We start from the raw sequence: 14,374 nt of genomic DNA, 5'->3' as shown, positions 1-14,374 counted from the left end.
TCACCTGCAGGTCCCCACTGAGAATGATGCCCTGGGGAAATGGTGCTTTATGATTCAGGGTTCTCAACAATAGAGGTGGTCATTTAGAGGTAGATGGTGAGGCTGACTCCTGTTTTCATGATATTCTAGAAAATATCCCTTTTTGAGATATAAATATCATGGATGATCTTAAGTTGGGTTGCAAATTTAAGTGCTTAAGCTGGACAGGTAAAACAGATTCACAGGTTAAACCATTGGTTTGGGGAACTTTTAAGACCAGGTATAAATGGTACTCTAGAAATCTGCCAGCGTCCAAAAAAACATTGCTGTATCTGTATGATGAATTCTGTCTTATATCACCATGTTTTACCTTATTGAGAAGTAGTTTTTAAGCCTTGTTTGTGCAGCAAGATCACCACCTCCCAGGAAATCCTGATGCCTGGGCACTAAGCCTAGAAATTTCAGTATCTTGAGTGCCACAGGTGATTTGAATCGAATCAAAGAATAAATGAAGAGAGTGAAATGAGCCACAGGTTGGAGTTTTAGAATTCTAGAGCCATGGTAGATCTTTTTTTTTTCTTTGAGTCATCATTGGGCCAGTTAAATTTACACTTCCTAAAGACATACAAGCTTTATGAAAATCTTAGGATTTTATTAATCTTTTCCAGTATTCATTTTGTTGAACAATTGTTAAACAAATTTAAAAAATATTTATTTAGAATATTTTAAAGTGCCTTAATTTAAAAATTTTGATTATTATTTCCTTATATGACAGGAAAAGTTTCTTAGTCTGGCATTTGAGATTTTCCTATAATTCAGTCTAATCCAACTTTTCAACCTTATTCTCCACTGTTCCCTTTGCTAAAATTGAACATTTTCTGCTTCTTGCTCATTGACACCTCCTTACCTTTGTGTTTTTCTTCTCACTGTTCCTTCTACCAGGAATGCTACCAGAATGTCCAGATTTAATCCTTTCAGAGTTCTGTTAAAATGCACTTTTCTCCCTGAAGCTCACCTGCATGACACCACCCCCATCCCTCTTAAATTTGACTCTTCCAAATCCCTATATGAACACTGCCTCAGTTAAACACTTCAAGTTCTCCACAGCTGGATCTAGATTTATTTCTGTTCCTCATATTGCCCAACACAGTGCTTTTTCACTAATACCTCATATGAGTGGTTTTGAAGGAATATGAGATACTCGATCTTATAATACCTCCCCTGTTGACATTACAGGATATAATCTGGTAAAATATATTTTGAATAGCCCAAATGTCCATAACCCGATGAATGGAGACACAAAATGTGGCATATTCATGTCATGGAATGTAATTCAAAATAAAAAGCAATAAAATCCCGATACATGCTATCATATGGATGGCTCCTTGAGAACAGAAGCTAAGTGAAAGAAGCCAGATGCAAAAGGGCATATAGTGTATTATCCATTGATATGAAATATCCAAACTAGGCAAATTTGGAGATAGAAAGCTATCTAGCAGTTGCCACAGGATGTAGAGAAGGGGAATGGGTGCTGACTGCTAATGAGTATGACTGGTTGGAGTTTTTTTTTTTGAGGTAGGGGAGGGGTGATGAAAATGATGTAGAATTAAGTAGGGATGGTTGTACAACCTTGTAAATTTACTAAAAGCCACTGAATTGCATACATTGAGGGTGTGAATTATATCTCAATAAAATTAGATAAACAACTCATTCCTGACTTTAAAAAAAAAAAACATTCTGAGTTCATGGGAACCAAACAGGCATAGAAAAGAGGGAGACTATTGATTAGCAGGTACGTTATCTGTGTTATACTGTTTCCATTTATAGAAAACCTGTCACGGCAGTTATTATCATCCTCACACTAGAGATGAAGAAAACAAGCCTCACAGAATTCATTTTGTTCATGGCCAAAAAGCCTAGGTTTGAATCCTCATCCATTCGAGTCCCATATTCTTAACATTATACCCAGCTGGAAGGCAAACTAAAGGGATGCATGTATAAAAGGAGAAGGTAAATTTTTCCCTGAAATTGTTATTTCTTCTTCAGAGGCTGGAAAAAATTCAGAAGGTCCAGTTAAGTCACACTACAGTGAAGAGTAACAAGCAAAGTGAACCCAGCAAACACTCAGGGTTTTCTACCACAGACAACAGCACAGCCAACACTCCCCAGGATTACAGTGGGAATATGAAATCATTTCCATCCAGAAGCCCTTCACAGGGTGATGAAGATTCTGCTCTGATTCTAACCCAAGACAATCTGAAAAGCTCAGATCCAGACTTGTCAGTGAACAGTGATCAAGAGTCTGGGGTGGAGGATTTAAGTTGTCGGTCTCCAAGTGGTGGTGAGCGTGCACCAAGCGAAGACAGTGGTAAGGACCGGGATTCTGATGAAGCTGTGTTTCTCACTGCCTGAAGTTTCCCTTTGGAGTTCCAAAGTGAAGGACACATAAGAAACACTTCCAAAAAAAAGGGCATGGTGCAATTCTGAATAAAAATGATTTAGGAAATGGGACATGTCATCGAGAATTGTAAAATGTAGCTATGAAAATGGAAAAAAAATGACCAACTCTTAGTGTATTTAGATGTTTAAGAACAGGAAGTAGCCACTTCTTTCATCAATATAAGGAAAATTATTCATCATTTTGAAACTCATTCTAGACTATGAAAATTGTATTCACTGCAAAACAATTATTCTGTCATCACTTGAGGTTACCAGTATAAATCTTCCTTGTCATAGCATGCATCTCCTCACAAAGCCCCCTCTGACTCTCTTCCCTTAAACCTGTTATGATCTTGAATGTCTCTTATTTCACTTCCAGATGCACAGTTTGTGTTTTCTATCTTCTGACCCTATTACCATTATTTCTAAAAAATAGGGCACGTTGATGAGATATAAGGAGCTTTGAAATTGTTTAAACTTATCTTTCAGGTATAATAATCACTTTAACTTTTCCTTAGATAATATATTTTGAATTGTTAATAATAATTTTGTTGCCCTTTCTGGAATCTCTTCTGTTTCTCATCATTTAAAAAAATAATAAAACTTATAACTTACTTTTTGTCTAAGATGGGTCTAATACCTAATAAAATAGAAGCAACATTCACTCTATGGCTCTTACATATGAATTCAAATCATATTTGCTTTCTTAATAGCAACCTTTCGTTACTGTTCCAGAGACTAGACTACAAAGATTGTTTGAGCCAACTATCAACCAGCTTGATTCCCGAAGTTTAACACTGTAAAAGTTAGTAGGGTAAAATATCAATAAGAGCAAATCCCAGTTAAGAACTAGAGAATTTGGCTGTCATGCCTATTAAACAGGGGGAATGAGTTACAGCATCTATCATTCTAGAAATTATGTGACTGGTGAATCTAGTTTAATTAACATTAGTAACATCTCATGAACAATGACTGCTAAATATTCTGAAAAATTTTGTTTTGGTAAAAGGCACATGTGAAACAGAACCATTCTCCTATTTTATTACTGAAACACAGGACTTTACTAGGTAACCTGAACTTTTGATTTGAAGGAACCTACTAGAGAAAAGTTATCATGTTTGAATAGAAAGAAAGAGTATTCACAATGTATGGCTTTGAAATATTAGTACATTCTAGAATGTAGAAGGATTAATTTTATCACTTATATCAACATTTTAAATATGTGAATTTTTATTGGAGAATATATTACATTTTGCTAAAATGGGAGCAAGGAAAAGAAAAAAGGCAAGTGATATTGCTGAAATCTCTAGTATGAAAGATTTGGGGCATAGTAATATACATAAATCAAATTATACAGTATAATTGTTAATTGTATGCATATTTAAAAATAGAAGTTATTTTAATATACTAAAGACAGTAATATAAAATGCTCTTTTAATGTTAAAAAAAAGCAAGTACAATTGTTTTAGAATACAAAATCTTGAGTATTTTCTGCTGAGTAGTTCCCAAATTAAATACAAGGAAAGGTCATTCATTTTCTATAATAAAAAAACATATATAACAGAGAATACCCTGCTAAGAAATACTTAGGATATAGGGTCAATGGCTTTTACATTTTTATAATGTATATAACTCACTTCATACCATTCTTGTAGTTGTCTACTTCTAGAAACTTTGTTGCCTAAAACTGAGGATATGACTTTAATTTCTTCCAGTTGGTAGTGTAAGGCTAAAAAAAGCAATACTTTTTTTAAAAAAGAAAAGAAACAGTATCTATACCAAAAAGGACTATGCATTTACTTGGGAAAGCAAATATTCTATCTGATATATTAAATTTTAATTTTATAATGTGACATCTTCCATCAGAGTCATAAACTTTTTAGTTCCCTCAATCTTTTATAAAACATTATGTTCATTTAGTCTATGTTTTATAAGTAACTAACACTGAACTCTATATAAAAGTTTATATTTATTGCTTATTAAACATTTATTGTGCTTTTAGAGAGCCTTTAAAGAGCACTCTCAATCCAACAAGACTAAATTCTCTTAACACTACATTTTTATTTTAAATCAAACTGCAATCAGGAAGTGTTTTATTATTTAGGGCAGTGGTTTAAAGTGAAAAGAATAAACCGATATGCAACTGACATGGGCCTGTTACTTCCTAATTAGTAATAGTGCTCAAGTGATTTGTTATTCAGTGATATTAAGGTAAATTTGATATGAAATAGATAAGAATTTTGATCATGATTAAGCAAACCAATAATTGAACTATTTTATAGAATAAAGGAAGTTAAGGAAAACAAAGGAGAAATATTTATTCAAGAGTACATAAATCGGAGCTGTTTTTCAATATAATCATATATAGATTATGATTAAACCTTATTTGTCCAACAACCTCTATCCTAATAAAAATTCTCTAGTCTGTTTATTCCTAGAAATTTCTTTCAACTTTAAAATTGTTATCTTTAGTAGTATATATCTCATTGATTTAGAATTTCTTCTCTTTTGAGATATTAACCTTTAAAGCTTTATCCATAACAAACCTCTGTCCTAGATAGTCTATTGAAACTCCTAAGCTTTCCTCTACAATTTTGATTTCCATCTAGTCTTCTATTACATAGTAAAGTAAAATCAGAATATTTACTTTGGCATGTATGTCTATAATCATTTTTTACAAAGAAATATAGCCAAAACATTAGAAAAAAACATCATTTAAGTTTATTGCAGTCATGGAACCCAAATTCACACAGGCATAAAATCTTTCCATCCTAAAAGACATACATAACCTATATCTGAACTAAATTGCCAATTTATATAATACAGATAATTGTGATCAAACTTCTCTAATCACTGGGTTGTTAAGAGGTTATCTAATAAACTAATTTAAAGGAAATTATGTATTTTTTATACATGTATATATATTTGGGTAGAACAGGAGGTAGATAAGCACTTCAATAACTAAACCATGTTTGAGTTATCTTTATATGGTATTTCCGTAATGCATTATTTTTAGTGTGAATGGTCTTTTAGAAGGTCTCTGGTCTGCTGACCTCTTGTTCTAGGATATATCTAGTTTCCAGGAAAGCTACCTGATTTGTTTGTAAAAGATTGGGAATGCAAAGTCTTCCAGTGACTGCAATAATTGTTGGGAATATTAATCTCTGATGGCCAATGCTATCACACTGGATATTGTCACAGACAATAAGGAAAGTTCTAAATGCCCAAAAGACTATCACAAATTTGACATACTTTTACTTCATTATTTCATCCACAAATCAGGAATAATTTTACCTTTTTCTGAGCATTTTGAATATTAAATAGCATGCCCTTCCTTAGCACAGTGCCGGCAAGTCAGACAATTAATAAAAGCCATTTTTTGCATACAACATTGTACCTTTTTAGTCCATGTGAATATTTGTGTTCTACAAACATAGACTAAGTATTAAGTATTTTTCAATTCTAAGAAAATTAAGTCTTTCCCCTAAACCTCCATTGCTAAAGACATGTATAGAAGGAGAGAAGAATGAAGACAAAGATAATCTATATTGTATGCAAATGTTGAAATGATAATTATAGGGGGATGAAATTTAAGCAAAAATATGCACTAGGTTGTTTCGTGATTTAGATACTAGTTTATTGAGCCTCAGAGTTCAAAATTTTCTCCCTTTAGAATCATTTAGGGCTACTTATGAAATATGTTCATTTGGTGACATGGCATAGAAGCAAATTACTGAACACAGTACAAATGAAGAGGAAATTCATTAAAAATTTGGATTGCTTAAAAACTAAATAGTACTTTTACTAGTTCCTATAAAACTTTTCTCAGGAAAATTGAATTCACATAAAAATGAGAAAAATTCATTGATTTTTTTTTTATGTCTAGATTATTTTTATTAACAAAAAGATTGTTTTTAACATTAGGAATTTAGAAAGCATACCCATCTAACCACAAATCCATCAGATACTTATGTTTTAAGAATTAGCCTGAAAGTTTGTTTTGGATTGGTTTAAACGAAACCAGTCATTTTCTTAAGTAAAATATTTATTTAACTGTCTTGCAACTTAAATGTATCTTTAGTTTTAAAAATAAAACAATATATGAAGAGCTGGTTTACTCTTTTTTGATTTATTGTAGGTAAAAGTTACTTACTTGTGATGGCACATTGGCAGGTCTGGTGTTTCCTGACACTATGAATATTTAAAAACAAATTGCCCTTGAAAAGTTTTATCATCCAGAAAGAAAGAAAGAAAGAAAATGGTGACTTTCCACAGTTGAAAATTTCTTGAAAAAAGGTTGAGAGGAAAATAATCTAAAAACCACACCACTCTTGATAAAGAACTGAGGCAGCTTTGAATTAAAACTATAAATTTAAATTAGTTTTATAAAGTACTGAAAAGTAGCTGAAATTACATGCATAGGCATTTAATCAATAATAAGAAGAATAGCAGCAGAACTTAAATATATGATAGTTTATCAACAATAAATAAACATTTTTAGTGCAAATAGTGCAGAAAATTTTCTCAAAGCAAAGATCACAGCAAGTATTTTGATTTATACAAAATCAGTCTCAGTTCTGTATACAATCTATATAGTATATCTGTGAATTCAGCCCCCATGATGAAATGCCAATTTGCAAATCATAAATATAAAACAATGTGCTTAAGTTTTATGTCTCATTTTTCTCTTGGCAGTTCATGTTTTCGGGAAAATCTGGAAAGAAAAGAAAATTTTAAAAATCTAAGATTTAATTTGAGGTGATAAATTTTCATCTTTTTATATTCTCTTCCAACTAAAATTTACCTATAACTTGATTATAAGGGAACAGTGATAAGGAAAAAAAAATTAATATGTTCATTTAAATTAGAAATTACTCAGTGTCTACTTTTTTCTCAAGCTGTGGGGAATGCAACTTGGTATCAAAAATCAGCCCTGCAGACAGGGAATTTACATTATGATTATAAAATAAGATACAAAACAGTTCCCCTCAGACTTGGCATAAATACTGTACAAGGAGGCAGATGTATTTGAACAGGAGATAAGTCACTTCCTTCCTTTGTATTATATATTATACATCTTACTATATAAATAAACATATAACCATTAGAAATCAGTTGGCTATTTCTTCAGTATGATATTGGCTTAAATAAAACATGAATCCCACTCCCTTTTTAAGGGAACTTACTGTTCTCCTTAGAGTCCACTCCTGTAGCCTGGTTTATTGGGCAGAGGACCACATGACACTAATCTACAGGCCAAGCTGATTAGGCCAGGATGGGTATCTCACACATCTCTTCCCTGGGAATTTGTGTTAGTGCTCCAGAGATTCTTGCTAGTCTTGAATGGCTGCTTGAACTGCAGATTTGATATAATCAGGATTTGGGAAGCAATAGATGAGGAGCAAATTGAAAGAGAAGAAAGTGCTAGGGATATAGCTTAGTGGTGGAGTACATGCTAAGCATGCAAAGTCCGTGGGTTTCATCCCAGCCCCCCGCCCCCCGAAAAACAAAAAATGAACAAATAACAACAGATGCAACAAGTGGCTCTAGCATGAAAGCAGGAAGGAGCTATATTAGTTGAGTGGTTCCTAGTGTTTTCAAACTTGGGTGACTGAGCTGTAATTTCTTCACTTCGGCTCTATAGTGTATCCCTGCATTATCCAACTACATAGGTTTTTACTTAACCTTGTTAGGGTGAGATTTGCTTACTCAACCAAATCATTCCTAAAACAAAATTGATGGAGAATAAAAGGGAAAGAATGTTATCAGTTAAGAACACGAACAAAGACAGGGTGGTAGAAGGAAGAATATGACATACAAAACAACATAAGGAGAAAATGGCAAATTAAATTGGGTGAGTTGAAATATATGCCAGATTATAGAAACAGTTAAACCAGAGAGAAATCTGACATTATAGGTTCAATACAGGTTCTGGAGCAGAGAAATTTTATGACAAAAGTGGTACTTTAGGAAAATCATCCTGTTAGTGCTCTATAGGAAGGAAAATTTTAAGTCGGGGGATTAACTAGAAAAGCACTTGAATAATCTTGTAGACTACCAAACTACATCCCTTTTTTTTTTTTTTTTTTTTAATTTTGAGAGGGTCTCACTAAGTTGCTGAGACTGGCTTTGAACCTGTGATTTTTCTGCCTCAGACTCCTGAGTCACTAGATTACATTTTAAAGAAAGAAATGATATGACTATTTCATAATATGTCAACCAAGTAACATGGCATACTCTATACTCTAGTTGAGAGAAAGAAATCAACTCTTAACTTCTAATTCTACATGAGTAGCTATCTAGTGTTGAAAAAACATTTCATCTAAGCCAATATCATACTGCAGAAATATCCAAAAGATTTCTAGTTCTACATGCTTAATTATATAATATATTTAATATGTAATACAAAACATTCTATATGTTATATAGCACAAAAGAACAGGCACTGTTAAGAACATTTACTTCTCCAAGAGCCTTGAGACTCCAACCTGAAATACAATTTACCTATAGTGGAGCATGAAATTGGCTGTGCATTGCTATCACCTGTTGAAGTTTCTCTTCCTTGGCTCTTCTACAGTGGCAAATCTAGAAGATAAATTATTGAAAATATCAGTTACATCTCCAAAAATGTGCCAATTATTTCTTACATTATGATGTAATTCTTTTATCCAACTGACACTATTTTAAGTTTTAAATGTTTAAAACAGTTAATTCCTCAGAAATTCAAGAATTCAAAAACTATTTAATAGAAGATAGCTTTTACTGGCAAATTCCAGAATGTAATATAAACCCTGATCCTTTACATCAATTCTCTTAAATTTAAAATAACTGTGTCTTAAAAATATGGAGATAAGTCCTGCTGTTAATCATTCTGCCTCACCTGCCTTAACACAATATATATATGCAAATATACACACATATTGTACACGCACATACACACAAATATCATGTCTTATAATTACCAATTAAAAATTTAAAAATATGATGCTTAGAGAAACTGTGCAAACATTTAGGACCCTACTAAAGGACAAGAAACAATAATGCAGACTTTTTCAGGTTTTCTTTAAATACAATGGAAATATCAAATAAAAACTGTTTGAAAATGTTAATATTTTTAAATTTGTTTGTTAATTTGTTTTTTAATTTCTATATATTATCTCATTAAACAACTTGTGCAAATGGTTGTAATTGAGGCGTACATTATAACTGTTAATTAGAACAAGGCTGAATTACCAGCTTCTATAGAATGGTACAAACTATTATGTCTCAAACAGAATTGTTATTTGATTTACCTGCTTGTGTACTCAGAACAAGCAAGTTTGATAAGTGATAGTGAGAATGGGGTGTTGCTATCCTTCTCAATAGAAGCTCTTCAGATTCCTTTCATAGCACTCAAATCCCCAGCTCAGTAATGTGCTGAAGTTTTTTTACTCATGGGTGTAGTTAAGTAATTTGATGTTATGTTGTCACTCATCCTCAATGGAAGAGTATTACATACTGTTCTCTTTTCCATGAAGCTACTGAGAAAATCGTCTATTTCAGTTTTTCCCTCCAAGAAATCTTCAGCGATATTATCAGATTCTTCTTCAGCTTCGTGTGCAGCTACTTTCAATCTTGCCTGCAGGGCACTTGCACTACAGCTCTGAGGGAAAAATTTTAAAAAATTCCTTTGAGGGAAAGAAATGAGGTAGAGATATGAAGAATTTACTAAATGCCTCATTTTGAGAAAATCTGCTCCTCTATCATGTCTCACCCAGGTCCTTAGCTTTTGGTTATAAAGTAGATACCTAACTAGAAAAACCAATCCACTGGCTGCAAATTATTAAATAAGAAACTAGGCAAATCATTGTACTTTCCTGGGGATTTTGGGATTAAATGCATAAGAGAAGCACCCTCTAATATGACCCCTCAAGAACCTCTGTCTCCTGATATTCCTGCTCTTGTTTAATCCTCTGTCCTAGAGTGTAGGCTAGACCTAGTGACTCACTTCTAAGTAATAAAATATGGCAAAGGTGATAGGATTAAATTTAACCAAAGAGGTAGAAGGCTTGTACAGAGAAAACCAACTGTTGGAAGAAATTAAAAGCATAAGTAAGTGGGAAGATATTCTATATTTATGGGTTGAAAGATTTAATATGATTAAGATAAAATATTAACCAAAGTGATCTACAGATGCAATGCAATTGCTGTTAAAATGTCATTGGCATTTTTTTGAGAAACAGGCCCATCCTAAAATTTATATGGAATCTCATGAGATACAAATGACAAAAATAATTTTGAAGAAGAACAAAGTTGGACAATTTATATTCTGATTTAAAAAGTTACTACAAAGTCACATTAATCAAAATAGTGTGGTATTGGCATAAAAACATATAAAGCAATGGAATAGAAGAGAAAGCCAAGACATAAACCCTCATGTGTATGATCAAATTATTTTGACAAGGGTGCCAAATCTATTCAATAGGAAAAGGACACTTTTTTCCAAACAAATGATGCTAGAAAAACTGGAAACCCAATGCAAAAGAATTAAGTTGGAATCTTATACAAAAATTAACTCAAAATATATCAAAGACCTAAATGTAGGAAGTATTTTTAATAGCCACCTTAGTATGTATGGAGTACCTCACATACAGGAATATCCAGTAATGCACCATTATTATCACCCTTGCTAAAACTGATTATTCAAATGCTTCCACTTACTTATTCACTAAATATTTATTGAGTATCTGTCATGTGCTAAACATTAGAGCAAGTATTAGGTAACATAATAAAACAGGAGAGGTTTCACACTCTTGTACTCAATTGTGTAATCATGTAATTTACAAACGTTGAAGTGTAAAGCAGGCATCATCTCCAGAGCATCTTGAGTGAATACATCTAGGGAAAAGCCTTAGAATCAAAGTATTTATTTTGCATGTGAATTTTTTTTTTTTTAAATTTTAAGTTTCTCAAGAATCACTTCCAGTAATTCCTCTATAAACTTTCAGGGACTAAAATAACAGTTAAAGCAGAATCTTTATTGGATATTTATATTTCTTCTCTTGTGAGTAACTTGTTTTTCCTTCACTTTTCATCAACCATTGCCATTAATATTTATTTGTCATTTGTGACAAATATTTGTTCTCTTTCTTATTTCACTTTTGATTTTATAATTTTTGAAATTAAAAAAAACTTTAATTTATACATAGTGAAATTAATTAATTTTCCTTCATGCGTCTTCCTCTTTTATAATGCTCAGAAAAGTTTCTCTCACTGTAATCTTAATAAAACTCCTAGAGAGCTAGTTGACTGTGGTTTCCACAGAAAGTTTTTCTACAATATCTTTCTGCATCCTATATGATATAGTGACCTTACTCTCTATGAATGGATACTAAATGGACAACCAAGTATATCATTTATTGAATCCTCAATTTTTTCCAATGAATCACTCACATATATGAGTCCATTTCTGAACTGTATGAAACTATTTTTCTACAAAACTACTACACCATTTTAAATCATGAGTTTTTACAGTGTATTTTGATAGTAGAAAAGGGCACTCTTTTCCATTATTATTTCATTTAAGCTTTTCCTACTTTTACCTGTTTAGTCTTTCAGATGAACTTTTAGATAAAATCCATTAAGATAAAAAAAAATACTTTTGGCAATTTGGTTGCAACTAATGTATATGTATGTATTTTAATGTTTTTAGTTGTAGGTGGACACAATACTTTTATATATTTATTCATTTATTTTAATGTGGAACTGAGGATAAAACCCAGTGCCTCACATATGTGAAGCAAGAACTCCACCACTGAGCTACAACCCCAGACTATAAGTTTATAAATTATTTTGGGAAGAATGAAGTGTTTATAACATGGTAATATTCATTCCATGAATATTGTGTTGCTCTAAAAATAGCCTTAGAAAATGGCTCAAGAGTTCTTTCATGTCATTAAGTAAAGTTTACTAACTCACTTCATCAGGTTCACTTCTAAATATTTTGTATTTTTGTTGCTACTGTAAATGAGCTATTTTTTCTCTATTTCGTTTTGGAACCTTCCTAGGCTGGGGATATAGCTTTGGAGTACTAATTGTTGGAACATAAGATGAAAAATTTCTCTTCTCTCTAGGATTACTGATTGTTTATTTTTTGGTAAACAATTATTTCACCTCTTATTTTCTAATACACCTTTTATTTCCCTTGTCTGATTGCAGTGATCAGAACCTCCAAAGCAATATTATACAGCAGTTGACAATGGGGCATTATTCTCTTATTCCCAACATTAATGAGATTCTGGAAATGTTTAGTCACTAAATGTGATGTTTACAGTTGATTTCTAATATTTTTTTTATCAAATAAAAATTAATTTATATTCTTAGTTTACTAAGAGTTTGTGTAAGGAATGATGTTGACTATTATTAAAAGCTTCTTTAATATCTACTAAATTCCAATATGTATCTAAGAGTATTTCAGTTGATTTTCACACATTTTATGAGACACAAGATTGCTTAGGTTTGACTCTGAACCCTAAAACTTTCTATAAAATGGAAAACAGAAAAGTAACAATACCTGTCTTGTAGGATTTGGGGTAATAATGAGCCAATATATATAAATATCCTGGTGCAGTGCAAGACATACATTAATCACTCAATATTAGCTACTATTCTTATTTTTTTTCTAAATGATAATCCTATCATCTGAAATTCATTATAAATCATAGTCTCCTTTTTTTGCTCTTATTTTATTTCTAATTTATGTGTTATTACATTGGCTTAATCTTTCAGAATTTGATTTTGAAGGAAATACAATACTAATAACAATGATGACTTATTGGTAGACAATATAGATTATTTCCTCCATTCCATTTTTAAAGATTTATTTTTTCACAGATATAGGCTGAATTTTATAAAATGCTTTCATATATTATATTTTTCAATTTGATAACTTTTCATTTAAAATATTCATACATAAACTTATTTCATACATAAGCTTATTTCTGAGTCTGAAGTTAAAGATTTTTTTTATTGTTAAGTTTTATTACAACTATTACACTACTTTTATAACTTACCCAGAAGTTATTTGTGGGGCTTTTCATATTTTCCTGTTTTAGAACCAAACATATTCTCGTATGAACACAAATAATTTATTATAGTATCTAATAACAGAGCTGCTCATGTATTTTTAAAGGTATCAGGCTTTTACAGACAGACATCTAACAAAAGGTAGCTGACAGAAGGTGGCCTATGCACATCAGGATGAAAAGTTCTCATAGGAAAGGAAAAGAACTAGACTCTTACCTCACTAAGTTCATGCTGCCTTTGCATCTTCTTTTCAAAAGTAGATTTCATTTGTGTAAGTAATTCATACTAAAAGAGAAAATAAAATTCTGTTTAATTCTATTTTTAAATTATATAAATTTCTTCAAAATGATCACTAACTCACCTTATCTAAAACAATCTGCCTTTTGGCTTCCAAGCTAGGTTCCAAAAGGAGATTTTTTCCTGAAAGATAAATCCTCTGGTTATTTCCAGATAAAGATCACACTTTTCTCCAGAAATAAGAAGTTAAATAAGGGAAGACATACTTGCTAATTCCTCGATACTTTTTACTAAGTCATCCTTGTCTGCAATAATTTGTTTCAATTGAGGCAAAGTCAGGAACTGTTCTAGTAATACTTCCTCTTGTTCATTCATATCTGTGAGTTGTGATAAACTAGAATACAAAAGAAAGAAATATGTTGTTAATAAAAATCAGTCATATAGTATTTCTCCATGATGATAAATATTCACAAATTTTCAGTTTTATTTGGTTGATAAGATTCTAAATAATTTTCATATGTACACATAAAAAGGCCAAATATAAGCTTAAGAGGAAAATAAAATGTTAACCATAGTGGAAAGTAGAAATGGGAGATTCTACAGGACAACCAACCAAGTTCTTAAAAAAATATATAATAGTATATGTATAAAATAT

The 14,374-nt window shown here is 31.6% G+C and overlaps 2 protein-coding genes across 4 annotated transcripts in view; one reads left to right on the top strand and one right to left on the bottom strand.

The window, feature by feature from the left end:
• Mtmr7 (myotubularin related protein 7) overlaps positions 1 to 2,970 on the top strand; it is a 64,481-nt gene extending 61,511 nt beyond the window's left edge. Inside the window, exon 13 of the mRNA XM_027954690.3 lies at positions 2,026 to 2,970. Within this exon, the coding sequence (XP_027810491.3) occupies positions 2,026 to 2,391 (366 nt within the window). The 3' untranslated portion in view covers positions 2,392 to 2,970. The remainder of the gene's footprint in view (positions 1 to 2,025) is intronic.
• Positions 2,971 to 5,116: 2,146 nt separating this feature from the next.
• Vps37a (VPS37A subunit of ESCRT-I) overlaps positions 5,117 to 14,374 on the bottom strand; it is a 37,593-nt gene continuing 28,335 nt past the window's right edge. For 2 of the 3 annotated variants that reach the window (XM_071610431.1, XM_027954719.3), the window contains exons 7-12: positions 13,986 to 14,113; positions 13,844 to 13,902; positions 13,699 to 13,767; positions 9,917 to 10,060; positions 8,923 to 9,003; positions 5,117 to 7,132 (exon numbers count right to left, since the gene is read on the bottom strand). In XM_071610431.1, coding sequence (XP_071466532.1) covers positions 8,923 to 9,003; positions 9,917 to 10,060; positions 13,699 to 13,767; positions 13,844 to 13,902; positions 13,986 to 14,113 — 481 coding nt within the window. In that variant the 3' untranslated portion in view covers positions 5,117 to 7,132. The remainder of the gene's footprint in view (positions 7,133 to 8,922; positions 9,004 to 9,916; positions 10,061 to 13,698; positions 13,768 to 13,843; positions 13,903 to 13,985; positions 14,114 to 14,374) is intronic. The other variant, XM_027954720.3, reaches the window with a different exon arrangement.

This window comes from Marmota flaviventris, chromosome 3, assembly GCF_047511675.1.
Source record: "Marmota flaviventris isolate mMarFla1 chromosome 3, mMarFla1.hap1, whole genome shotgun sequence".
Classification (NCBI taxonomy): domain Eukaryota; kingdom Metazoa; phylum Chordata; class Mammalia; order Rodentia; family Sciuridae; genus Marmota; species Marmota flaviventris.
The sequence above is the reverse complement of the archived record's forward strand: the minus strand, read 5'-3'. Positions and strand labels throughout refer to the sequence as shown.